The sequence below is a fragment of the Apodemus sylvaticus genome, chromosome 10 (genome assembly GCF_947179515.1).
Source record: "Apodemus sylvaticus chromosome 10, mApoSyl1.1, whole genome shotgun sequence".
In the NCBI taxonomy this organism is placed as follows: Eukaryota; Metazoa; Chordata; class Mammalia; order Rodentia; family Muridae; genus Apodemus; species Apodemus sylvaticus.
The window spans coordinates 1,556,376-1,583,278 of NC_067481.1; the positions used below are offsets into that span (position 1 = coordinate 1,556,376).

Here is a 26,903-nt window from a genome sequence, read left to right on the forward strand (position 1 = left end):
TTAAGAATCAGCAGTTTGTTATTTAACAACGGTGGGACTCGGGGTGAACAGACCACTGCCCAGAACCGCACAGCTCCTAGAGACAGGCCCTTTGGCCCTCCTCCCACAGGCTGGTCTGTTTCTGCCTTCTCAGGTAGAAGGAGCGCCTTGTCCTCTAGACAGAGAGGGATGATTGGCAGTGTAGGAGACTAGGGCTGGGGAGCCGGGTGGGATGGTGGGACAGGGAGGACCCTGCAGGCAGTGTCCACCTGCCAGCCTGTCCCAGCCCTGCCCTCTGATTAAAGTCGTGTTGTCTCCTAAGTGTGGGTTTCTAGGTCCTTGGCCACAGCGGGGGAGGGAGGGAAGGGAAGCCGCAGGCTGCTCGGGCTCAGCAGGCCGGGCCCCTGGTATAGGCGGCTGGTAACTGTGGGCCTCCCTTGGCTTCACCGCAGATCCACTTTGGAATGACGCGGTTCCCACCCTGCCACCTCTCCCCGCAAAACCCTGACCCGCTGACCAGGCAGCCAAGAGCTGAGCCGATGGCCCCGCCTCAGCTGGTCCTGTTTGTGAAATAAATATGAGCGTTGCCAGTCTCTGGACCTCTTCCCTGCTCCCTGCCTGCCCGCCCGCCCGCCCGCCCGGCCAGGCCGCTCACACGCTGGTTTCCGGGGTATGAACCGCCTCCCCATTTTTCTCAGGCTCTGCCTTCAGGAAGTGCTCCACCTCCCTCGAGTCCACCCCCACGTCCACAGGGGGCTTGTGGAGCTTCTCCTCTGAGGCCACCTCCTCAGGCTTTGTCACCTCGGGCCTCTTCCTCTTCCCGATGCAGCAGAAGTTGCCCAGCAGCAGCACAAGGGAGGAGGTGAGCACCTCAGCCCCCGCCAGGATGAACACAAACTTGTATACCTTCGTCGCATCCAGCAGCTTGCCTGCAGAGAAGACCCAGCTCACTAGAAGCTCTAAGGCGTGCCCCGCCTCCACCCGGGCCAGGGTTCCATCTCCTGGCATTGAGGAAGTGCCTCAGACACGCAGTCGCCCTGTCTGCCTTGAACTCCATCCCTAGCGGCACCCACCCAGCCCTCTCCAGTCTCTTCCTCCTCTTTCTCCTCCCCATGGGAGCAAAGGCTGAATCGGAAATGGGTAGATAGACTAGGTTTGCACACGCCCCTCTTCCAAGCCAGACTGGGACCCCCTAGAAAGAACGGCAGCTTAGCAAGGCCCTTAACACCTAAGGACCCAAGAGCATTCTGGGAGAAAGAAGGAACCAGAGGGTGTAAGGAGATCAGACAAAGCTAGAGCCAAGTCCAGGGTGGCTGGGCTGCCCTCTCCAGCCAAAACCAGGCTAAATTTTAGTGAAGTGTTTTTTTCCAGCTGGCCTTTAAAATGTAAACCGCCCCCGCCCCACCCCCACCCCGTCCCCTTAAGAGCTCCCCACGTGGTAAGCAGAGGCCAGGCACCACCCTGGTGCAGAGGCTCAGAGCCAGCACTTAGCATCTGCTGGCCCCAGTCTCCTAAGCCAGGGTATGAGGGGGAGGGGTGAGCAGCCCCCCTCAGGAAGGCCCGGCCCTGCCCTGGCCTAGTCTCCCTGGCTGGCAGCACTCACCTCCTGATGGGGGCCCGATGAGCACAGCCACGGCCTCCAACAGCAGCACGAGACCAATGGCACTGGAGAACTTCTGAGTGCCCACGATAGCCATGAGCACCTCAAACTGTAGTGCTCCCACCATGCCGTACGAGATGCCAAAGAAGATGCAAAAGACCACCAGGCCCCCGTAGTCGCTGGCCGTGGAGCCCGTCAGGTCAGTGAAGCCATTGAAGAACATGGCAAAGCTGAAGAGGTAGACAGAGTAGGGCCGCACCTTCTTGAGCCCCGTTATGAAACCAGCCGTGGGCCTGGCAAAGATGTCGATGAAGCCCAGGATGGTGAGAAGGAAGGCGGCCTTCGTGTCGGGCACGCCCATATCCTTAGCATAGCTCACCACAAAGACGGGAGGCACAAAGAGCCCCAGCACCATGATGGATGCAGCCACGGCGTAGATGAGGAAGCCGCGGTCTCGGAAGACACTCAGGTCTAGCAGGCGCTGAGGCGGCCGCTGGGGTCCACGGGACTCAGTCCCACCCCCGCCGCCGCTGCCCCCCGCCTGGGGCGCCACCAGCGGCCTCATGAGCGCCGCACACACGCAGCAGTTGAGCAGCAGGCCCCCCAGGATGAGGAAGCCACCCCGCCAGCCATAGTGGTCCTGCAGCAGCTGCCCCAGCGGAGACAGTGCACAAAGGAACACGGGACTGCCCGCCGCCGCCAGCCCATTGGCCATGGGACGACGCTTGTTGAAGTATCGGTTGAGCATGATGAGGGAGGGCTGGAAGTTGAGAGCCAGGCCCAAGCCTGTAAGAGAGGACAGTGTAAGATTCCCCAGACCTCCCAAGAGGACAGCGTGAGACCCCGAGATCCAAGCCTGCAGAAGGCAGTGTGACTTCCTTCTGGAATCCCAGACTCAGACCTCCTAGGAGGGCGCAGTTAAACCCCATGATTGAGACATGCAGGAAGGCAGCGTGAGACCTCGTAACTCAGATTTCCAAGCAAGGCAGCTTAGACCCCCGTGTTGCCCCCCAAGACCTCTGCCCATGCCCCGAGGGAGGGAAGGAACCCAACAGCTCTCAGCTTTCCCTCCAAACTCAGAACAGGTGCGGCCACCCTGAGGTCTGCAGGTCCCGCCAGACTCACCAGTGATGACCCCTGTGGTGAGGTAGATCTGGATAATGCTCCTGCAGAAGGACGCAGCCACCATTCCCAGGGACGCAAAGAGGCCGCCCACAAGCATGACAGGCCGGCAGCCAAAGCGGTTCACACACACACTGCAGAGTGGGCCTGTGTGGAGAAGGTGGCTGAGGGCTGCCTGGGCCTCCAGCTTAGCTCTGCCCTCTCACTGCCCGCTAGAGTATGACGGGCCCTCAGCCCAACAGGCGTGCTGAGCACTGGGGGCCCAGGTTCACAGTGCAGGCGACTCGTGGACACTGGGCAGAGCTCAGCCTCTCTCATTGCCTAAGAGGGTCAACAGGCAGCAGCCATCTTAAGGGACCTGACCACTGGGAGTCTCAGCACAACCCACTCTCTTAAAGAACCAATAGCTCTCTGGCAAGGTCACCCCGCCCCATTTATGAGATTTAACCCATTCCCCGGGCTCCCCGTGGACCCCACCTCACCTGTGCCATACAGCATGGCCAGCAGAATGGAGGAGATCCAAGCCGTGTCGCTGTAACCAATCCCAAACTCATGCATGAGCTCCTTGAAAAAGACGCTGACCGCCTTGGGGAAGGCGTAGGAGAAGCCCGTGATGATGAAACAGCCAAAGAGGACGGCCCAGCCCCAGCCCCCATCGGGGGCCTTGATGCCGGTGGGACCCTCGTCCACCACAGCTCCTCCCATAGCCAGGAGGGCTGGTCTCACCTGAGAAAAGAAACATTGATGACTCAGGTTGCCAGGGTGACCATCACAGCCACAGCCCAGCAGAGGGTGGGGCAGAAACAGGCCAGGCACCTGGAGAGTGCCAGCACTGGCACCTGGCTGCTCCAGCAGCAGCCCAGCCCTGGGCGGCCTGTACTTGCTGGCCCTGGGCTCCCACCCCAGGCTCCCTTACTTGTACCTTGGGATGCTGTCTAGGCCCCTCATTCAGTTGCCTGTCCCCACACAGGTGGCTATAAAGTACAGTGACTTTGGGCTCAAGCAGGACTTTACGTCACTTCCTGGGAAGAGCAGGCCCAAGAAGTCAGCCTAGCTGGCGTCTTCTGAACCTGTGCTGCGCAGAAACTGTGCCCCCAGAGTAGCCTGGACAGTAACCTGGACTTCCTGTCCCTTTCAGGGCACATTCTTGAACCCTCCCTTAGAATGTCTAGGATGAGTATCCAGCCCACCTCCGAGTCTAAATAGGGTCTGTCAGCCCTGCCCCAGAGGGGCAAAGCCGCATTCTCGCCCGCTCTGGATTCCCCTGGCTGCCTTGTGGGGGCAAATGTCAAGGCAGGCTGTATGGAATCTGAGGGGGGCTTGCTTCCCAGTACCCCTGGGTAGAGATTGGTAGCTCTAGCTCTGCCTGGAACAATCTGTGGCGTTGGCTTTGGGGAGGAAGCTGAAGATCCTGATGGATTCTGGGAAGGTCTAGGATTAAGGGGAAAACAGGTGTGGCAGCAGCTCCTATACCAATCTGTGGGAACTGGGGCTGACCCAAACCCCACACCCACCCAGCGCTAACTTCCCTTTTCATGAATTTCAGGGCCTTTATTGATGTGAGACAAAGCAGTCCGAAAGCTAGGACCAAGCTTCTGTTTGCTAATGGCACCCCAGTCAGTGTTCTGACTGACTAACCCCAGAGGCTAGCCTCATGCCCCGTCTCACCAAGAATTGAGCTGCAGCGAGGGCGGCCTCTGACCTGAGTGTTCAGTCCAGCCTACTCGTCTCTCTCCACAAATGCTGTGCTGCCAAACAGTACTCTGTGGAGAAAAGTCAAGCCTCGGTGTGTCTGTAAGGGCAGCTAGACTGGAATGTAAGCTCCGGCCAGGTGACCTTCCTTCCCACCTAGGCTGCTCGCCCTGGGAGGGCTGAGCATGGATCTCTGCTCTCCAGCCCTGCCCCTACCCCTGCCCCTGCCCCTTTTCTGGCTTTCTCCTCCGAGCAGTCCTGTGATTGGGTCACAGATGTGCTAAACTAGACAGACTGTCCTAGGAGTCCAGGTTTCCCTGAAGTTCAGAGACAACACATGGCTCTGCTAGGGATACACACCAGCCTTCCAAGGCTGCACCCCACACCTGACCATCTGGGCACAGCCCAACCTGACTCACTGGCAGGACACGCCCAGTGCGAGCCCCAGCTGAGCTCCAGGTCCCTCTTACCCATTAGCCCTGAGTTTGAAAGGCCCTCAAGATTACTTAAAGGGAAATCTTTAAAAACTGGAGTGGTTACATTTTAGGCATTAACCCTTTAGAGATGAAACCAAAAGGCAGAAACCATGATCACCCCAGGCCCAGAATTTAAGGAGTGGTCATGGCGAGGACGGGGGAGGGACATGGCTGACTGTGGGGGTTCGGACATTGGACTTACAGAAGTGTGTTGCCTTTTTCTTCTGTCTGTCTTTCCGTCTCTCTGCCTCTCTTTGTGTCTGTGTGCGCGTGTGTTCGAGGGTGTAGATAGTATTTCACTTTGTATCCCTAGATGGCCTTCAACTCTCCTAAGTGCTGGGATTAATTCTGTTGCACTCTCTAAAATAAACCCAGGGTGGGCAAGATGGCTCACTGGGTAAAGACACCTTCACCTGAGACTGACAGCCTGGGTCCAGTGCCCATGACCTACATGAAGGAAGACTAACTCTGATCGCCACAAGCAATGGCACACACACTCAGGCACATATGTTCATGTGCCCCACCCCCCACCCCCCGCAACCTCTCCCCTCCCCGTGTTCACAAAATAAGCTGTAAAAAAATAAAATCCGGTTTCCATGTGAAACAAAAAGGAGAACATGCTCAGTAGCAGTGGTGAGCGCCAGCCCAACCCTGGGCCCCCCAGGCCCCCTCCCAGGCTGCAGCTCCGGCCTCTCAGCAAACACGCCTAGCACTTGTCCAGGTACCAAACAGGCCTCCCAGCCTTCTGACGTCAGTCCACCTTTGCTGGTTTATTATAAACGTTGGCCCTCGTTGGAGCTCTTAAAGTCCACGGGGGACAAACGGGGACATAATTACCTGCTGTAGATGAGGTGCCCTCTGAACTAGGGTCCCAGAGGGCAGTCGGGGTCGAGAGTCCCTGTCCTGGGACTTTTCTGTCCCATAGCTGCCATGGAAGGCTCACACAAGAAGGGCCACCGTCAGAGGTGATGGCGTGAAGACAGGGAGCCCCTCGCCAAGGCCCAGCAGCCATGTCCTCACCTAGCCCAGGCGCTAGCTACCCTAAGAGCACCTCACCAGTGCCCACCCCAGCCTGTCACCAGAAACCTTGCAGAGGCAGACCTTCCAGGGAGATCACGATTTCCCGGCCAGGGGTGGCGTCTAAGCCTGCTTGCTCTTGGCCCTGCTGTTTACAGTCCAGGCCTGAACACATCCCAATAAAAAGGCTAGAATACCCAACCTGCCTCAGGGGTGAGGTCCACAGGGCAACAGACCATGGATGGGCCCAAATGCAGACCACTGCTCTAACCCCTGGGCTTTCCTGTCTGTACCCACCAGGGTCCCGCCCCCCAGCAGCATATCACATGGACACACCCTAGCCATCTGGCCTTTTGGTGACATTTACCCTCCCAGGGAAGCAGCCCAGAAATAACTCTGCCTCCAGGTCACAGAAAACTGATCTGGAGATGGGGGCTGGGTCAGGAGCGGCTCCGGGGTGCTCCGAGGGCTGGCCCCTTAGGGGCCCTTGGAAAGCCTAACAGCACTGGCTGTGTCTTATGCCAGGGGCACGTGGAAGTCCTCTGCAACAGCCCTTTGCATCTGAGGGCCTGGACTTCACCCCTTTTGCCAGCTGGGGTCTGTGGACCTGAACTGCCAGTTAGTTCAAGGAAGGCAGACTAGGTGCCCATTACGTGCCTGTCACCAGAGGGGCCGGCCTTGGCCCTGCCTTTGTGGTCAGAGTAGGCGGCAGGAACAACGGCAACTACATCCCTTGTGTTGCGTTACAGATCCCCAAAGAACAAGTAAGGCGGTTGAGGCCGGCACCCAGTATCTCAGGGTGGCAGGGGCAGGAGGTTGCTGAAAGGCTCCCTTAGGGCGTAGCAATGCACCTCTCCTCTCTGAGCCCTAAGCCTGAGCCCATCGTGTGCAAAAGTATACCATGTTAAAGTCCCTAGAGGATTTTTCTGGGGAGGCCTCCATGGTCAGCAGAGGATGGGCCACACCTTGCCTGGCTCTCCGTCCCGTCGCTACTGGCCCACCCGGCCTCCGATGCATGCCTGGCTCCCAAGCACGTTGTCCTGTCAGCTCACATCAACTTTGCAGGGATCAGTGGGGTAGAAATACTGCCCTTGTTTGCCAAAATAGACACTGTTGCCCAGAGCCGACCACCACCCCGCCTCAGCCCTGAGATCGCTCCTCTTGTGAGGAACCTCACAAAATGGGGCAGCCCTAGGGACCGGCTCCAGCTAACTGTGGGAGACCCTTCTATGCAAAGTTCCACCAAGACCTGCTGAGCACTGTGCGGGCCACTCCACCACAAAGGCATCTTCCGGAGCCCTCGATTCCCACGCAGTCCTCCCTCCTAAAGCTAAGGCTAAAGCTAAAGGAGTCTTGGAAGTCCTAAGCCACACACACACCCCAACTCCCATCACTGTCAGGCAAAGAGGAGGTAGGTCTGGAGAAGGCAGAAGTATGGGTGGAGGTGGGGCTTGGATCACAGGGCGGCAACCGACTGGAGGTAGTGGTCCAGCCGACCTGGGCGGGGTTCAGTGGGTCGGGTTAGGGTCGAAAAGGGAAGGAAGCTCCGCCCAAGCGGCCTCGGGACGTGGGGGACGTGACCGCGCCAAGGGAGGAGCCGCTGCCGTATTGCCTGGAGTAGGCTGTCCTCGGCTTCTACCGTACTTGCAGCGCAGGGCGCCACATACCCTAAGAGACCTATGACTCGTCACAGATTCTCTTGCAAGGAGGGCCAGTTCATTCTGCCCTTCACGAAAGCGAGCGAGGGCGCGCGACTGAGCCTCTGGGATGCTGAGATGAGCATCGCGGGTCTCTCAGCTCGTTCATTATCCACCTACCCCCTCATGGCCCATTCCACCGATGGGAACAACGGCCAGAAGTCTGCTCTTGCCTCTAGGGCGGTCTCCATTCCTGACCTGCCCCTGAGCCAGTGCTCAGTGCCAGACGTCTCCAACAGCTTAGCACCATCATCCAGAAAGTCCCGCATGGGGCCCCAAGGTGCCGTCTGCTTTGGGTCCTCACCAGCCCTTCCCCTTCCTTCATTGCAGGACTGGCCTCGAGAGTTCAGAACACCGGCATACTGTGGGGTCGCACACGCTGGCCCCTTCCTACTTCTTGATTGTTCCAAGACCGACTGTGCTTTCTCCCCGCTGCCCCTCCAAATTCAGGCGTCCAGGCAGTGAGATCGCTTTTTAATGGGGAGCAAGCCTGCCCAAGATCACTGGTGACGTGGGCAAGTCCATCTTGGAACCAAACCACTGGTTATTCAAGTCCTCGTCAAGGAGGGGGGCCACACGTACCTGGGCAGTCATCAGTGCCCTTGAGGGGTAGGCCCGTCCTTTGCACACCCCCCTAGGTGTGCTCATCTCTGCTCACCCCGAGTGAGTCCCCACACGTTCCGGACTGTCCTCATCCCTCAACACCGACAGACCCAGCACCACTGGACACCAGCCAACTTTTGGGCCTGTGGAATGATGCCGGGAGCCCTCGGGGAAAATCTGCTCCCGACAGAATCCACCCCCAGCTTTGGAAAAGCTAATGAGCCCGCGCCGCATGGGGGGAGCCTCGCCGTTTACTCTCTCTCAGACCAACCTGTTGCCCTGACTCAGATCCTCACAGAAAGTGTTCCTGCCGGCCTGGCCCCTGCTGCCAGCTCCTCGATTGTCACTCAGATGCCAAGCACTATCAGCTGTCCAGAGTTAACGGCTTCCCTTGCTCTTGAACCTGTCTGTTGACTCGACCAACATCCAGGCAGGCGCCTAGTCAACCCACTTTTCAGGTAAGAAAACTGAGGCCATGTGCCTGGTTTTCCTACGGGATGAGGATAGGGCAAACCGAGCCCATTCTGTAGGGAAACCTCTCTTTCACGTGCCTAGTGTGGGCTAATAGTTGGTGGCTGGGTGAGGGTTAATGAGTCTAAGATGGTAGTAAAGGTGGATGTGAAGAGATGAAAGAAAGAGACCCGAGGGCATTCCTCCCCCAACCTGGCACCATTCCGAAGCGCACGTGTCCGTCTCTCTCCCTGGCGGCCTGCTGACGCCCGCTGGAGATTCGGGGTTCCAAGAAGGCTGTAGCATTCCCACCAAATATAGCCCAGGTTCCCCGGCCGTCCGGCCACCCTCCAACCCTCTTGGGCCGAGCTATTTATACTCTGGTCGTTTGGTCGCTCGGGGCAGCTGCCTCCTGGATGAAGCCCAGCCCCCGAGAGCTACCGGATGGATAGATAGGCTTCTCGGAGGGAAGGGAAGCAGGATGCAAGCGCGCAACTGGCCGTTCAGGGCCCTTTGGTGGAGCCGCAGTGGTGAGAAGGTTCTCCAAGTCAAGAGAGAATGGGACTGGAGAATCAGGAGGGGAGAGAGGACCGGGGGCCGGGAGCTCCAGGTCTGGATCCGGCACCTGATGATCGAAGACCCCCAAACCTTGGGCGACTGGAAGAAGGGTCCCTGTCTCGCTCCGCGCGCCAAGCATCCCGCCGCGCCTACCTGTTACGGCCAGCCGCTGTGTGCTGCTCCTCTCTCCGCCTTGGCTGCTCGGCGCCGCGCCGGGGGCGACTTTAAGTGCTCTCATCCGTCGCGCGGCACGTCCCCCGCGCACGTCACCGCTGCCTGGCGCCGCCCCTACCCTCCCCACCCGGACCCCGCGCCGCTGCCGGAGGGGGCGCCCTGGCCGCTGCGCCCCGACGGCGCGGACACTGACCGAACCCGCTCCATAGGCGCCCGGGGCGCGGGCCCCACCCAACGCGGACCTTCCGCGCCCTCGGTCCGTGGCTGCTCACCTCTACGTCCCATTCTGCCCTCCGTTTATCCCCTCCCAAGGCTGGGGGCTCCTTCTATGATTCCAGCGATCCAGAAAGTGGCGATGTCATCGCTATCTCCGAGACTGGGACCTTTTGTCCTCCAGGCCCTGGCCTGCTGGCCTGTGCCTTCTGCCCGGTGGCACACGCCCCCACCGCACCTAATGCACTCAGGGCTCCTGCCGTCTGCCTTGCCTCTGGGTCTTTAGGGCCTACTTCTGGCTTTCGCCCCATCCAAACCACTATACCCTGCTCGTGCCTAAGCCTGGGCCATTGCGTGGCTGTGGCAGCTGTCTCCCCTGCTTGGGAGAGACAGGCACCTTGGACTGACCAGGGGGATCTTGGGCACGGCTGTCAAACTCCCTGAACTTCCGGTTTCCCCTGTGGTCGGGCCCTGCAACAAAGACAGATACAGGCACTGACACAGCCCTCCTCTCAACTCCTATAGAAGTGATTTTATGGGGGGAGGGCTTCTGCTCCACTCTATCCTGTATAGCTCCCTGGAGAGGGGGGTGTGGCGACTCAGACACCTGGTGTTTTTATTAACAAGCTGTACGCTTAAACCGGCGTTTCTGAGACTTCTAACATCCTAGCTGTAGGTGCCATGGCACTTGCCAACTGAGTCTTGCTGTGTTTGCTCTGCCCCATGTGTGTCCTCAGAGCGATTTTCTTGTGGCCGCGTGCTCAGGGCTCATCCTCGCGGACCATCCTGCCTTGCGGCGACCTCTTCCTTCCCCTCCCTTTTTCCTTTTCCTGGTCCCTACTCGAGACCCCCCACTCATCTCAAGTTCCACCTTCCTGTCTCTCCTGCCAGGTCACAGGCTCCAGCCTTTTATTATCCAACCAGAGTTTTATTGGGGAGCATTCTTTACAGCACATTGGTCAATTCGCTGCCCATGCCCAGACTGCAACTTGATCTTGGAGCACGGGAACTCAGCATCTGAGTACACAGAACACAAGAACGATCCCACGCACTCCCAGCCCAGCGTGGGGGCTGAGGACAGGACAGCAGCTTTGCATCCTGCTCCTCAGAAGATCGCGGACCGCCTGGAAGGAGCAGGGCTGGGAGAAAGTAGAGCCATTCCAAGCTGGTTCTACTAGAGTTCTTTCTAGTCCTCCGAAGGGTGCGCCATCAACCCCATTTTTCCAGGCATTTGGGGTGCTGAGGGTCGAGGAGACATCAGGGAGCTGATGTCCATCGGGGTGGACAGGGCTCAGGACACCGCGTCTGGGTTAAAGGAGCCTCCATCTCACTTCTAATGTGGCTCCTAAATGACCCCAGTTCCCTGAAGCTAGGACATTTTGATAATAACTCAATATCAGGTGAAGAACTCAACTCAGCCAGAATGGGAAAGGGTGATCTCTGAGTCCAGAAGGTCACAGCTGCCCATTCTTTTGACCGTGGTGACGGGATGGAGTGGGGGGACCATGGGCCTTATCTGTGGCTCCTATAGTCTACCACCCCGAGTTCCTACCTACTGAGATGCCCAGCCTGGTAAGGCCAGATGTTCTATCATGTGTTCACTCTCCAGTGACCTTCCATGAAGTCATTCAGACCCCACCTCTGCCTAGGGCCTGACTATTATTCAAAAGATGCTTCAGAAACCACACATGTGAGGACCCCATGACCTCCAACAAGTGGCACGAGTTGGGGGTGGAGGGCTTCAATCCTTAGTGATGGAGACCTGTGACAGGTAGCTGACAAACTTCAGTCTCCGCCACTGATACCCAGACGCTGGGAGGTAGCCAGCTGTGCTCGTCACCCCCACCCTTCCTGCAGACTAAATAACTCAGAGCTCCCAAGAGGGAGACAGAAACCAAGCCAGTGCCTCCTCCTGTCTCCCAAAGGCTAGGGACAGCACCATCAAGAACTGCATCTCTGCAGACCTGGTTGCCCTAGATGTGGCGACCTGGTTGCCCTAGACAACCCCAAAGCCCGTTTTCTGAGTTAGAAGCATTCAGTTCTACTGCTCACAGGGCAATGATGTGGGAGCTCTCTTCAGACCTGGATCCAGCATCCAGATTACCCACCTGGGCCCTGTACCCGCCCAAGATGTCCCCTTCTGAAGGGAAGGTGCTCTATCCCTGGTGAGGTACCGGTTTTCTAGAAACCACCCAGGTGAGCCAGTCAGATCCTGTCCCGCCCTCTAAACTCCACGTCCCTCCAGGCAGCCTTCTCTTCCTACCGCTTTCCATTCCAGTCTACAGCTTCAAGTCCCACCAGGCCCTGGAATGTGCTCTGAGGCGACTAAGTGGCTGGAGCCCTGGAGGACATGGGCTTTCCCAAGATCCCTGCCCCTAGGAACCATGGGATGTGAAGGATCTATCACCAGCCTTAAGCAACCATCTAGCCTCCCAGACGGCCGCCTAGCTCCTCCTCTGTCTCCAAAATGATCTTAGAAATAAGGAGAGAGTTATCTGAAGATTTCTCTGTCAGCTGCCCCAAGGAGGGTGGAAGGTCAAACCTCCTCTCCGTCAGGACAAGGAACATTTCAGAGTCTGTAGAGCCATACGGACGCCACATTGGCAGCCCATGGGGTTTCTTCCTGACCATCCTGATTATAGGCCAGTCACTATGCCTGGACAAGCCCGCGTGAAGCACCCGGCACCAGTTGCTACCCCATGATGGATGGAAGCCAAGGCAAGCTGGGTCAGGTAAAGAAAGCCAAGTCACTGGGACAAACATTCCGTCCCAAGCACTGCTCCCCTCCCTGAGGTCTGCAGCTGCCAGTCTCTTACCCCTGCGCCTGAGTGATCTCTGTCCAGAGGATCCAGGACACACTACTGAACCTTTACTCCACACCTAGAGCACTTTCTCCCCAGGAGCCTGCAGGCATAGTGGGATTCCCTGGCCCACTCCTAAAGTCACTAACACCTCCCAACACGCCATTGTTATGAATTAATCCATTTCTAGAGTCCACTCCTAAAGATCCGCAAACCTCCCAAAAGTCCTGCTTCCAGTGGGAGCACACAAGCCACAACAGAGTCTCAGATGGCCCCATCACCCCAAGGCTCTGCAGGGGTTGGAGGGTCAGCTTCAGCATAGCTGTCCACAGAAGATCCGACACCAAGAAAGGAAAAGGAATACCAGGACGGGACGTTCCACCTTCAGCCCTGGAGGGAGGGAGGGAGGAGAAGGCTCGGGAGTGACAGTTGCACAGGCTGTGGCCTCAGGAAGCAGCTGGGTGTAGACACTTGAAGCAGTCCAGTGTGTGACTGTGAGCAGGACACGCCCCACTACAAGCAAATCATCCAGGAGAGAGCAAGATGCAGACTTGAGCAGAGTGGAGCTTTGTCTTCCTGTTAGGATTATTCATGTACAAAGGGGTATGGTAGCACTCACAGCAGTCTGAGAACCCTGGTGTTGAGGCAAGGGGTTTACCGTGCAAGGCTAATCTGAGCTAAACACACACACACACACTACACGAGCACACACACACACCACACACATGTACATACCACACATACCACACAAACACACACACCACACAAACACACACACCACACAAACATGATGCACACATGTACACACAAGTGCATACACGCGCGCGCGCGCGCGCACACACACACACACACACACACACACACATGCATATATGAAGTCCCCATCTTAAAGGTAGACTTGGGCTGGCTCACTGGGTGAAATGCTTTCTGCACAGCATGATTGTGGGAAATGTAGATGAAATATACTGTCGTTGCCATCAAAGGTTAAATGAAACCATGAAAATTCATCTATAAAGAACTTAGTCAAGACAGAATCTGAAGAGATGGCTCAGTGGTTAAGAGCAGTTGTTGCTCTTGCAGAGGACCCAGGTCAGATTCCCAGCACCCATGCATGCGGTAGGTAGCTCACACCATCTGTAATTTCATCCAATCCCAGAGGAACCAAAGCTGACTCCTGACCTCCAAGGTATGCACATGTGCATATACGTGCAGGCAAAAGACTTATAAAATAATAAATAATAATAAAGCTGAAAAAAATAATTTATTTACTTTTATTTTATGTGCACTGGTGTCTTGCCTACGTGGATGTCTGTGTGAGGGCATCAGGTCCCCTAGAACCAGAGTTACGGACAGTTGTGAGCTGGCATGTTGACACTGAGAATTGAACGCCTCGGTCCTCTGGAAGAGCAGTCAGTGCTCTTAATCACTGAGCCATTCTCTTCAGCTCCTGAAAATAAATTAGTAAAGACGTCACCTGGCGAGAATCCCTCCCCCACCCACCTTCTTTCCAAGATAAAAGAATGTGCTCAGAGTTGCATCCTGTTCTTAGAAGTTGCCCTGCCTATCAGGTATGCCATTTTAAGTGACATAATCCCTTAAAGAATGTGAGGCTGAGCTCTGACCAATCAGAGTGAGGTGCAAGACCCCCTTTTGTGCTTTAGGAACACAACCCAGTGGGAATCCCTAGGGATGCTGGATTGCTGAATTTACACTGCCCTGCATCCCTGTGCAGAGGCACCTTGCTCAAATTCTTTGGATTGTGTGGACATTTTTTCTGTGTGACCCATTTCTAATATTAGAACCTGAGTCTGAATCCCAAGAACCAATATAAGAAGCTAAGACTGTCAGTTTATGTCCAGCAAGGTGGTGGTGATGGTGGTGGTCAGAGAAGGGTGCATCACTTGTCACCTAATCCAGGCAAAACAGTGAGAGAACTTGTTCCAAAATGTAAAGCGGTGGCTGGGGGGGGGGGGCGGGGGGCGGGGGCTCAGTGGGTAAAGGTGCCATCTGCAGCAACCCGTCCACCTGAGCTTCATTCCTGGAACCCACATAAAAAATCCGATGCGATGGTGGTGAGCACCTGTAATGCCAGCACTCCTGTGGTGACGTGAGAGGGAGAAGAATCACAACTTCCCAGAAGCCCATGGGCCGGCTGGCCTGAAGCATGCCGTACCACCACACAAACGAGGCACATTCCACCTCGACAAGGTAGAAGGCGAACTGACTCCCAGAAGTTGTCCCCTGACCTCCACACCTTTGCCGGACACCCTCTAACCCAAACTCCCTCTCACGCACAGTAAATATTTTCTTAAAAGGCAAAGTGATTGAGGGAGACTTCCTAATGTTAACCTTGACCCCATGTGCGTCAGGAGCATCCAGGAAGCGTATACAAAGCCAAGATGTATGTGCACACAGAGACCAGAAGGACACCGAGTGTGACCTGCATCGTGTGGCTTCCCTTCTACGTCCCCAAATTGCCCTTTCCCTGCAGGTTACTTGTGTTTCACCTTTAAAAATCAAAATGAAGTTTTCATAAAGAAACAGTGGCATTGGGGCTGAAGAGATGGCTCAGGGGTTAAGAGCACTGACTGCTCTTCCAAAGGTCTGGAGTTCAAATCTCAAGAACCACATGGTGGCTCACAACCATCTGTAATGGGATCTGATGCCCTCTTCTGGGGTGTCTGAAGACAGCTACAGTGAACTCACATAAATAAAATAAATAAAACTTGAAGGAAGGAAGGAAGGGAGGAAGGGAGGAAGGGAGGAAGGAAGGAAGGAAGGAGTGGCATCCAATGCCTGCAAGTGTTGTGTAACCACCAGCTTCTCCAAATCTTTCCATCATCCATCACAGCACCCTGCACCCCCTGGGTAATCAGTACAAAGTAGCAACTATTTCTATGCCTTCCCGCCTGCCTCTTTATCTGTGGACATTTTATGCACAAGGAAACTGTGTGTATGTCAGGGACTGAACCTGTGGCCTCAGGTAAGTGATCTGCTGTGGAGCTATGTACTTCCGGACATTGTTTTTCCTTTAAAAAAAAAAAAAAAACAAAAAACAAAAAACAGGTCTTGCTAAGTTTCCTAGGCAGGCCTTGAACTTACAATTCTCCTGCCTCAGCCTCCCAAAACCACAGGGATTGCAGGCCTGGCTCAGAATGTAGCCTTATCGCTTCTCGGCCTTTTGGCTAAGATCAAGTGCAGAATGTAGCCTTATGTGACTGATTTCTTTCACTGACCTTAAAGTCTTTAGATTCACTAGTATTTCACTCCCTTTATACTGAATAATATACCATTATTCAGACAGAATGTATGTATTCTATGTATCCGTTCACCTGTTCACGGACATTTGAGCCATTACCACCTCCTGGCTATCATGATTTTTTTTTTTTAAAGATTTATTTATTTATTATATGTAAGTACACTGTAGCTGTCTTCAGATGCACCAGAAGAGGGCATCAGATCTCATTATGGATGGTTGTAAGCCACCATGTCGTTGCTGAGATTTGAACTCAGGACCTTCAGAAGAACAGTCAGTGTTCTTAACTGCTGAGCCATCTCACCAGTCCTCATGATTTTTTTAAAAATTTTAATTTAAAAAAATTTTTTTAAAGATTTATTTATTTTATGTATGTGAGTACACTGTCACTCTCTTCAGACACACCAGAAAAGGGGATCGGATCCCATTACAGATGGTTGTGAGCCACCATGTGGTTGCTGGGAATTGAACTCGGGACCTCTGGAGGAGCAGTCAGTGCTCTTCACTGCTGAGCCAACTCTCCAGCCCCTGGCTATCATGATTTATACTCTTATGAATATTTAGGTACAAGTCTTTCTCCACCTTTCTCAGTAATGCATGGAAGAGTGAAATTGCTGGCTCACGCAACACAGGAATTGCGTGTTTATTGCGTATTTAGCTTCATGAGGAACTACCTACCAAGCTGCTTTCCACACCACCTGCCCCATGTCACACTGCCACCACAGAGCAGAAGACTTCCAGTTTCCCTGTGTTCTTGTTAACCCCATCTGCTCTGGTTGTGGGTTTTCTGTTTTTATTTTTATTGAAGCCGTCCTTATGGGCGTGGAGTAGCAGCTCACTGTGGTTTTGATTTGCATTTCTAAAGTGTCTAGTAGTGAACTTAATCTCTTTGCTCTCTTTTGTGTAGTGTGTATGTGTGTGCATATGTGCATATGTGTGTATGTGTATCTGTGTATGTATGTGTGTATATGTGTGTATATATGTGTGTGTATGTGTATATGTATATGTATGTGTGTATATGTGTGTATATATGTGTGTATATGTGTATATGTATATGTATGTGTGTGTATATGTGTGTATGTATATATGTGTATGTATATGTATGTGTATGTATGTATATGTATGTGTGTGTGTGTGTGTAGTATGTAGGAGGGTCCTTAAGCACATATGTGCGTGTGGAGGCCCAATATTGATGGTGCAACAACAGATGGCAGATGTCTTTCTTGATTGCCCCGGATCTTATTTGTTAAGGCAGAATCTCTCAACCGTTTGGCTAGTCTGCCTACCTACTTTGCCTGAGAGACTCCCTGTCTCCACTTTCTACTTCCTTGTTGGTGAGACCACAGACAGGTCACCACACCCATTCCCCTGGCATTTGCATAGGCGCTAGGGAGCTGAACACCTCCTGTCCTCATACAGTGGAAGCTTGCCCACTCAGCCAGCTCCCTGGCCCCTAGACCCGCTTGTTTGCAGGTCCCTCCCCTCCCCTCCCCTCCCGCTGACAGCTTCCCTCTGTAGCATTGGCTAGCCCGCAAGTCTACCCACCTGCCTTGCCTGTCCCCTTCCACTGAGTGGCTTAAAGGTAATACACCAACAGGCCTTTTGGTACCCTTATTTTTTTTTTAAGATTTATTTATTTTATGTATATGAGTACACTGTCGCTATCTTCAGATTCATCAGAAGAGGGCATCGGATCCCATTACAGATGGCTGTGAGCCACCATGTAGTTGCTGGGAATTGAACTCAGGACCTCTGGGAGAGCAGTCAGCACTCTTACTAACTGCTGAGCCGTCTCTCCAGATCCTATTAACCCTTATTTTTAATTGCTTGTGGTTTTAGTGTTTTGACAGAAATCCTCTGCCATGAAATTTTACCTATCTTTTCTTTCCTTTCTCTTTATTCTTGATGTTGGGAACAGAACCCTGCCCGATGTTTCTTCTAAGAGTTTGCTGACCCATTGTCCAGTTTCAAGACACTCTATGTGAATGGCTTGGGATACAGGTCTGGTCTCATTCCTTTACATGTGGACATCCAATTATCTCAGCATCAAAAAAAATGTTTGGTATTTTTGTTGTTGTTATTTTGGGTCACACTCGGGAACTTTCACATGCCATGCCAGCGTTTATCTGTAGATCTACACTGCCAGCACCACACACATTCCTTTTATTTCTGTTTCTGAGGCCGGATCTCACTGTTGTGCAGCCCAAGCCAGTCTCAGACTTATGTTCCTCTTGCTTTGCTCTCCCGGCTCGGGGCCATGGGACTTGGTTTAGCATTTTTGTTTTGTTTCTGAGACAAGGTTTCTCTGTGTAGCCTTGGCTGGTCTGGAACTCACTCACTATGTAACTCAAGCTGGCCTCAAACTCATAGAGGGTTCTGCCCGCCTCTGCCTCCCTAGTGCTGGGATTACAGGTGTGTGCTGCTACTTCAGAAAACTGTCACTTTCTTGGTTGCAGGCTAGGAGTGTGTGCTCACCCTCCTCTGTGTCTAAACTAGAGTGAGCATTGCCTGGCAGAACTTTCCCTGTGAGAATGCAGGCTGCCGTGGGTCTCCCTCTCGTCTATGGGGTGACACAACCCATTGTCCATATCCTTCCTCTCTTGCTTAACCAGGATGCAGTGGGGTTTCCAGGATTTAGCTGCAGTGACACCCTACTTGAAGGAGCCTGGCCAGGCCCACAGAGAGTTACAGCATTGTCTAGGAGCCAACTGGATAGCTGATTTGGTGAATTGGGTCACTCAGACCCTAGTTCAGTCTTTAAGCCTAGAGGATGGGCAAGGAATTTGTTCTGGGAGACCGGGTTCCTCCACACACACCTGCTATGACACAAACTGTCTGCTGGCTCTATAGGTCCAGAACCCCCTGGGTACTCTTCCTCTGCCTGCTTCTCTCCCTCTTCCTTGTGTCCTTTCTCCCTTGGGCAGCTGCAGGGAATTCCAGCTCCTTGGAACCATCTAGGTCCTGGATCTCCATGTGGGTGAGCCTGAGGTATGGAGACAGGCTGTGTAGACAGGTGGGCCATTTTACCTCTTGTCCTCCTCTGCTGTGTCTGTCCATGTCCCCAGTCTTCTAGGCCTTGTGGTGGCACATTCAGCCTTGTGTTAGGGTTGTCTAGAGGAGCAGAACTGACCCAACGAAGGGAATTTTAGAACGGCTCACAGGCTGTGGCCCAGCTAGTATCTGAAATAAGTCTCTAGTGCCAGTGAAGGAAAGGCCTTTGCCAGCACTAGTGAGAGCAAGCAGACAAAGAACTCAGAGCTTTCGCTCTTCCGAGTCCTCTTCTAGGCTGCGGCTGGGAGGTGTGCCCAGATTAAAGATGTCTCGTCCCACCTGGGGAGATCCAAGGACTCCCCACCTTAACTGCTTTAATAATAATAATAATAATAATATTTATTTAATTATTTATTTATTTGGTTTTTCAAGACAGGGTTTCTCTGTGTAGCCCTGGCTGTCCTGGAACTCACTCCGTAGACCAGGCTGGGCTCAAACTCAGGAATCCGCCTGCCTCTACCTCCCAAGTGCAGGGATTAAAGGCGTGTGCCACCACTGCCTGGCAATAATTTTAAAAAGACCTTCACAGATGTACCCAGCCACTCGGGTTTTAGTCAGTCCCAGATACAGTCCGATTGACAACTAAGAACGGCCACCGATTGACAACTAAGAACGGCCACCGCATGCCTCCACTGGATCCTCATCACTAGTGTCTCCTCCCCTCCCTTGCTGCTCTTGGGCCTTCGTCTCTCTTCATGTCCCTAGGGCTTCAGAGCAGCCCCTGACCTGTCTGTATCTCCATCCCGTGTGTAAAGAACAGGTGACAACACGCTGCTTCAGAGATTGAAGGCGGTGATGTAAAGTGACCCTTCCAAGTCTTGGCTTATGAGGTGATACTAGGAAGCCACAGGGTCACCAAGGCTCCACCGGCAGCCAAAAGTAGTTGAGGACAGAAGGAAGACCTGTCCCAGAGCTCAGAGAACAGCCTGTGGTTGCATGGCCTCTGCGGACAGCGGTCTATGGACACTGGTCACAGGGATAGCTGTCAGAACGGACCAACTCCAGCACTGTACAACCCTTGCTCCTCATGCACACCTCAGACACACCGAAACCCTTAGCAGGTAATATTGGTCATTCTCTGCCTCAGCTCAACCTGGGTCTAAAACACACCAACTACTCCTCACACTCATGGTTTCTCTTGTGGACACCCCTGGGCCTCCCTAGCTTTTAGAGGTTTTCTCCCCTTTAGCAGCCCAGAGACCTTCTGCACGTTTCCTGAATCCCTTGGGTTCTGGAGAACCTCTCCAGGGGACCTTGTCCTTACATTTTTCAGTCCACTGTACTTTATCTAGTCTCACAGCCTTCCAGACCACCCTTTCACTGACCCTTCTGATTGTCCGTGTAACCCAGGTGCCCTGGGGTGCCCCCAATCTTGCTTGGCTCAAGCAGAGCTGCTTTGCCCCCCATCCCCCACCAGCCTTTGGGATCTTCTTTCTGTCTCTTTCTGTCCATACCAGTAGTAATTCCCAAGGTCCCCCGCATCCCACCGGAACTCCAGGCTCAGGACCAGGCTCAGACAGACTAGGTGTGTGGACGTTCAGCAGGCGGTGGTCTTGCCCCGGCCTGTCCAGCCCTCGTTCCTTTAGCCCATTCTCCACCAGCAGTGGGTGGAAGTGCAGAATTGCCCAGCCATCAGCACCGCTTCCCTTATGTTTAGCATTGGCTCAGAGGAGCACCCACAATGGTCTGTGACTTCAGCCGAACGCAGAATGGACATCTGCTGGCTTGTGACTCCAAGAACAAACAGACCTGGTCCCTTGATTTCTCTCCCTCTTCCGACTGAGCCCCAGTTCGCCTCCACCGTCCACCTGGAGTCTATCACTTGTACACTGCAGCCAACACTTGCAGCATGGAGTGCCCCAAGCCAAGGGGCAGAGGTCATGCTCTCCCTGCCCTTGCTTTGGGATGTCCTCGCTCTCATCCTTCACCGCGGAAAAGTCAAGAGTCTCTGGAGAGGCCAGGCCAGAGTAGGGGACGAGGAGCTTAGGGGCAGACAGCCTTTGTGCTAAACGTGTGATAAACTCAGACCCAGGGGTGGGTGAGGCTCTGCCCAACTGTCCATCAGAAACCAGGAACTGCTGCCCCTCCCTGTGAGTCAGCACTGAGCCCTCAGAGCCAAGAGCACAGGGAAGCAACAGACTGCAGGTTTCAGATGGAGGCCTCAGTGACTGAGCGGCATTCCCTGTCCAAGACCAGCGTTGCCTTCTCAGATACATGCCCTCCCTTCTTCCAAAGCTTCCCCCTCCTCTTCTTTCTTTGTTTTTATTTCTGTTTTTCACGACAGGGTTTTTCTGTGTAACTTTGGCTGTCCTGGAACTCTAGACCAGGCTGTCTTTGAACTCACAGAGCTCCACCTGCCTCTGGCTCTTAGGAAACAGGAACCATTTGTACAGGCCCTGCTGTACTGTAGGGCGGGTGACAGACTGCCGCTAATAGTCATTCCCAGAGTGGTTCCCTACTTGGGGACCTTGTAAGGAACAGATATCCACATCCATTGCCACAGAGAGGTCCAAGTAACAGGTGGCTTTCACCTCCCCACTTCTCAGCTCACCTCCTGCCATGGAGAAGGTGCTCACCTTCTCCACAGATGGAGAGGTCGCCCAGCAAGCTTTGCACTGCCATTTCCTGAACCTAAGGGAAGTGGTTTGCTCAAGAAGACGCAGGCCTGTGCCCAGGCAGAACAGGGCCCTACTACTCGTACCAGATCCCTGTGTTATTGTGGCTCCAACAAGGCCTAGAGTCCTAAGGCAGACAGCTGTGTGTGTGTGTGTGTGTGTGTGTGTGTGTGTGAAGTGTGTATGTGAATGTGTGTGTGTTTATGTGTATATATATATATATATATGTGGGAAGGGTGTATGGTGTATGTGTGTGTGAATGTCTGTGTATATATGTGTGTGTGTATATATATATGTGTGGGGTATGTGTATGAATGTGTGTGTATATATGTGTATATGTGTATATATGTGGGTGTGGGTGTATGTATGTGTATATGTGAGTGTATTATGTGGGGGGTTGTATGTGTGTGTGTATGTGTGGTGTGTATGTGTTTGGGGAATGTATATGTATATGTGTATGCATATGTATATGTGTGGCATGTGTGTGAATGTGGGAGAGGTGTATGTGTGTATATGTGTGTGTGTGTGTACATATGTGTAGGGTATGTGTATGTATGTATGTGTATGTATTATGTGGGGGTGTTACATGTGTATATGTGTGTGTGTGTGTGTGTATGTGTGTTGGTGGTGGGTGATACCACCACAATGTTGGCCTATGGCCAAAAATCAAAGAAGGGACTCCCAAGTCATGGGTAGCCAGCACCAGGTGTGCTTGGGTAGCTCCTATGTCGCTTTCTACCCCAGGGCACTGTCCTAGGAGAGAGCCCAGCTACCAAGTTCGGCTTCTCACTCAGCGTTCAGCAGCACCCACCAAGTCAGCCTGCGTTCTGACGTCCCAAAATTCTGATTCAATTCTAGCCTTTCTGCCATTCCTTGTTCATTCCACTCAGAAGCCAGGCATCTGTCACACAGAGATATGCTGATAGCAGCACTGGGACGGTGGCATTAGTGCCTGGTGGTAGCAGGGATCACTGCAGAGTGGCCACAGGAGCCCAGCACAGGCCCAGACGACGACAGGCCCAAGTCCTGGCCACCTGTGTTTCAAACGTGGCCCTACTTGGAAACAGGATCATTGATTGATGCAGTCAGTTAAGATGCAGTTGCACTGTGCTGGGTACATCCTGAGCCAGTGTGACTGGCATCCTGTGCAGAGCAGTGTGAGAAGGCAGACAGGCACAGCATAGAAAGCACCCGCAGCTGAGGATGCCAGGACGCCCAGCAGCAGCAGCAGCAGCAGCACACGAGGAGGATCTTCCCTTGGAGCCTCGGGTGTGGGGCTGGCTTTCCCGGAAAGGCGAGGGCTAAGTCTAACATCCTTTCTTACTGCAGCTGCTCTCTCTCACCCATGAGCCCACCTGCATTGTCCCCATGACAGTGAAGTAAATGTCATTTCCTGACTGCTAATGCTAAGAGAGGAGGAGGAGGCAGGGAAACGTGTGACATGCAGGGGCCTCAGGGAGGGTGCCTCTGCCTGGAGGTGCCAAGGCTTCCAGCACATCCTTGAAAGAATCATGGCAGGGCTAAGATGAGGCCATCTGGGAGGCAGCAGGGTGTGGCAGTGTGAGCCAGCACCCTCAGGTGTGTGTGTGTGTATGTATGTGTGTGTGTGAATGTGTGTGGTGTGTTTATATATATGTGTATATATACATAAACACATATATGTGGGAGGGGTGTGTGTGTGTGTGTGTGTGTGTGTGTGAATCGTGGGGTACAAGGGGTGTTTGGTAGGGCCAAGTAGTTGAGGAAGATACAGCCTTAGTCCAAGCCATCGAGGGGAGTTATCAGCCAGGGGAGCCCAGCTCAATTGCACTGAGATTCTTACAAAGACTGTGGGACACTACCACAGCTTCCAGACCTGGGTGGCACCCCGCTTCTGTTCTTAGATACCAGGGCATGCAGGCTCAGCTGCAAGAGTGACTGCAGTCAGCAGGACACCTAGGTCACCCAGCCACAGTTCCAAGCACGTGTACCTGTGATGTGGTGTTTCCACCCTGGCTGCCATAACTGAATGCCGGGCACTGGGGCTTCACACAGACACTCCTTTCTCTCACTTCTGGAGATGAATGAGGTTAGGAAGCCAGAAGGGCTAGGTTTCTCTGACCCTTCTTTCCAGCCTGCAGACAGCCTCTTTTTCCTATGTCCTCACTTGGCCTTTCTGTGTGCTCCTTGTGTTTCTTCCTCAGAGTGGTCCCACACTGGCGATCTCATTAACTGGAAATTACCTCCTTAAAGCCTTAACTTCCAAACACAGCCCCTTTGGGGATTATTCAAAATATTGAAGCCGAGCGGTGGTGGCGCGCGCCTGTAATCCCAGCACTCTGGGAGGCAGAGGCAGGCGGATTTCTGAGTTCAAGGCCAGCCTGGTCTACAGAATGAGTTCCAGGACAGCCAGGGCTACACAGAGGAAACCCTGTCTCAAAAAAACCAAAAAATCCAAAAAAAGAAAAAAGAAAAACAAACAAACAAACAAAAAAACAACAAAAAAAATTGAACCTGGGGAATCCACTTCCATCCACAACACACAGGTACGTACAGACCTGCACTTTACAGATGAGGGGTTGGAGGAGGCTTGAAGACCTCAGGTAACACATATTCTGTCTCTCTTGTGGGTGGCCTGGCTCCAGTTTGAGCCAGCTTAGGCTGGTTCCTCCCAGCCTTTCCTGGCCATTTTCATGTACACAGAAGCCCAATTCCCTCTGTCACCTTGGGAAGCTGTAGTTGGCATGTTTGAAAATTCTGGAATTTTGGTTTCTTTGAAAAACACAGAAATATCGTAAGATAATTAAATTAAAATGTGCTTTTATTTTAATCCCAGGTGTGGAGATATGAGATTGCTTCAGACTGTCCCCAGCAGCCGACTATGATTTGCCTCGTGCTCTAGCAGAGGTGTGCTTTTGCCAGCTGCAGATAGTTTCTTCGATTGTGTGATGTTTAGAACTCTGGGAACTTTTCAGAGGGTATATAAATGCTAGAGCCCCGAGAAGTGGGGGTGGTTGGTGGTGGTTGTGGGGTTGGGGGCGTGGAGGTGTTTCAGTTTGTTAGTAGTTATGCTCAAAATAGAAAGGAAAGGAAAGAAATTAGATTCAGGGATCTCTGTCTCACTCCTCTATCCTTCTTTCTATCTGGTGATAGGGGATGAAACAGCTGGGGGAATAGAGGGTGGGAGAAAGAACCTCAAGAAGTGGCAGTTGAGCCTACCTCACTTTCTTTTTTCTTTTTTGTTGTTTTATTTGTTTGTTTGGATTTGGTTTTTTCGAGACAGGGTTTCTCTGTGTAGCCCTGGCTGTCCTGGAACTCACTCTGTAGACCAGGCTGGCCTCAAACTCAGAAATCTGCCTGCCTCTGCCTCCCAGAGTGCTGGGATTACAGGTGTGCGCCACCACAGCCCAGCACTACCTCACTTTCTAATAGAACAGAAGGCCCTGAGAGGTCCAGGGGAATGGAGAAGGCTGCGGAGAAGGCTACGAAGACAAGCTGGTTGTGGGGAGGTTCAGACCAAGCACTAGCATCTGCTGTCAGGAAGTGGGGACAACAAGTACAGGAAAAGAGACTGACGTGCAGAGGAAGGCCACAGGATATAGGGCAGGAAGGCAGGAATGACTAGACTTCTTGAAGCTGCCCTCCAGAAGGAGGGGAGTCACAGACATTCCCCATCCCTAGGAATTATGCTGGTTGAGGTATGTGAGCCCATCCCAGGGCCAGGCCGCAGGCTAACTTCTTCAGTATAAAGAGATTAGAATACCTTTTTTATTTTCCTGAGACAGGGTTTCTCTGTGTACCCCTGGCTGTCCTGGAACTCACTCTGTAGACCAGGCTGGCCTCGAACTCAGAAATCTGCCTGTCTCTGCCTCCCAAGTGCTGGAATTAAAGACATGTGTCACCACTGCCCGCAATACCATTCTTTTTATTACTTATTTTGTGTATTTGTGACTGTGTGAGCATGCAGACCATAACATACAGAGAACAGGGAAAATTCATGGGAATTGGTTCTCTCCTTCTACTCTGTGGGTCTCAGAGTGTGAATCGGGTCAACAGGCTGACACATCCACAGAGCCATCTCCCTGATCCTCAGATGACCTGAGAATTTAAATGACAGGGAAAGACAGACAAAGGTGAGCCTGCAACTAATTCCTGGTGTGAGGCCCATGCAGGCCCTTCCCAGTAACCACCCCCATTCCATCCAACTCTTCTCAGTTCAGGACAAGCTCCTTGAAAGCTGGGATCCTGGAGAATCATTCACTTTTTGATGTTTGAGGTATCAGACCAAATCCTGGAAGGACTTCCTGTGGCCCCGCCTTACCCAGGGCTCTGAAAGAGGATCAACTTCTTCACTTATCTTTCTTCACCTGGCGACAGGCCCTAGGTGCAACCTCCACCCATTCTTGCCACGTGCACCCTTGTCACAGTCTCCTGTGCAGTCTACAAAAGAAAAACCTGAGTCCCGAGTAACTTCCCATCCACGACTTGCAGGCTCCACCCTTGAGCTCCCAGTCGCTCCGCCTACCGGCGCCTCCTGCTACGCTGAAGTTAGCCCTTTGGGACTTCAGGATGGGCACCTTGGGGACCCTCAGGACAGCTAAGGGGAGGGTACAGGGCCCCACAGGTGCGGGTCCTTGCTCATTGGCTTGCACTACTCAGGGAGTCCAGTAGGCCACGGAACTCCACGCGTCCCTTCCTTCGGTACCAGCGCACAGGTCGGAACTCTGTGCTGAGACTCCTGTTTCTGCCTGGCGGGACCGGAGCACTGCTCAGGGTGCACAGTGACCAAGGTTACTGACTCCAGTCGCTATGGCAACGTGGCCCGCGCTAAAGGCGCGGGCGGGAGGCTGCTGGCCCGCAGAATCCTAGAGACCCCGGTTCTGGCTGGCGCCGCTCTAGGTCGCACGTGGGAGACGAAGCTAATTCTGCTGGGTCCTGCCGGGTGGCACACGCGGTGAGTGAACGGCCATCGCATCAGGTTCTTGCTCCCCTGTAGCTTTGACCCAGACTCCCAAACGCCTACCTCGTGATTAGCCACACGCGATCATCCGGGGACCGACAGCGTCCAGCGCCTGCAAGAGGAGCAGGTTTCGCTCAAACCAGCACACGACTGCAGTGTTTTCACTGCTCTGCATCCTGCAGCAGCGCTTGCTTCAGTCCCTCATTGGCTTCATTAGTCCGTTATCTTGTAGACTGCATTGCATCCTGGGTTGGCCCGATATTCAACACGATTAAGTTACACATTTTTAACCAGAAAATGGCGCGCTCGTGCCTCTCTGAAGGCAGACGTCCCCCATTACTGGGGAATACTTTCGTTGTCAAGTTTTGAGTAGTTTGGTGCCTGCCAAGCGGCTAACATAAAGTTACTGTATTCTGCCCGGCATGGTGACATGCCTTAAAATCCGAGTACTTGGGAGGCAGAGGCAGGCGGATTTCTGTGATTTCGAGGCCAGCCTGGTCTGCATAATTACAGGACAGCCAGGCTATGTAGAGACCCTGTCTTAAAAACTAAATAAATAACAAAGTTATTATTTTCTTATTGTAAATAATAAATACCATTTGGGGAGGTGCTTGACCGTATAAAAGCATCTAACCATATTTTCAGTGATTAATTTTAGCA

The 26,903-nt window shown here is 53.3% G+C and overlaps 2 protein-coding genes and 1 pseudogene across 8 annotated transcripts in view; 2 read left to right on the forward strand and 1 right to left on the reverse strand.

The window, feature by feature from the left end:
- On the reverse strand, window positions 1-26,422 carry Slc16a3 (solute carrier family 16 member 3). 5 transcript variants are annotated; one of them, XM_052195883.1, is made up of 6 exons: window positions 26,307-26,422; window positions 4,370-4,464; window positions 3,184-3,427; window positions 2,705-2,848; window positions 1,583-2,365; window positions 1-908 (listed from the first exon to the last, which is right to left on the reverse strand). In XM_052195883.1, the coding sequence occupies exons 3-6, from the start codon at window positions 3,404-3,406 to the stop codon at window positions 631-633; spliced, it is 1,428 nt and encodes a 475-aa protein (XP_052051843.1). In that variant the 5' UTR covers window positions 3,407-3,427; window positions 4,370-4,464; window positions 26,307-26,422; the 3' UTR covers window positions 1-630. The 5 variants fall into 5 exon arrangements, with proteins under 5 accessions (XP_052051843.1, XP_052051844.1, XP_052051840.1 ...); XM_052195884.1 differs by lacking the exon at window positions 26,307-26,422 and adding an exon at window positions 9,641-9,729; XM_052195880.1 differs by lacking the exon at window positions 26,307-26,422 and adding an exon at window positions 9,348-9,428.
- Window positions 15,548-15,697, forward strand: LOC127695750 (uncharacterized; annotated as a pseudogene).
- Ccdc57 (coiled-coil domain containing 57) overlaps window positions 25,703-26,903 on the forward strand; it is a 91,192-nt gene continuing 89,991 nt past the window's right edge. For 2 of the 3 annotated variants that reach the window (XM_052195877.1, XM_052195878.1), the window contains exon 1: window positions 25,704-26,237. The gene's annotated coding sequence lies outside the window, so the exon portion shown is untranslated. Of the gene's footprint in view, window positions 26,238-26,903 lie in introns of all 3 variants that reach the window. The other variant, XM_052195879.1, reaches the window with a different exon arrangement.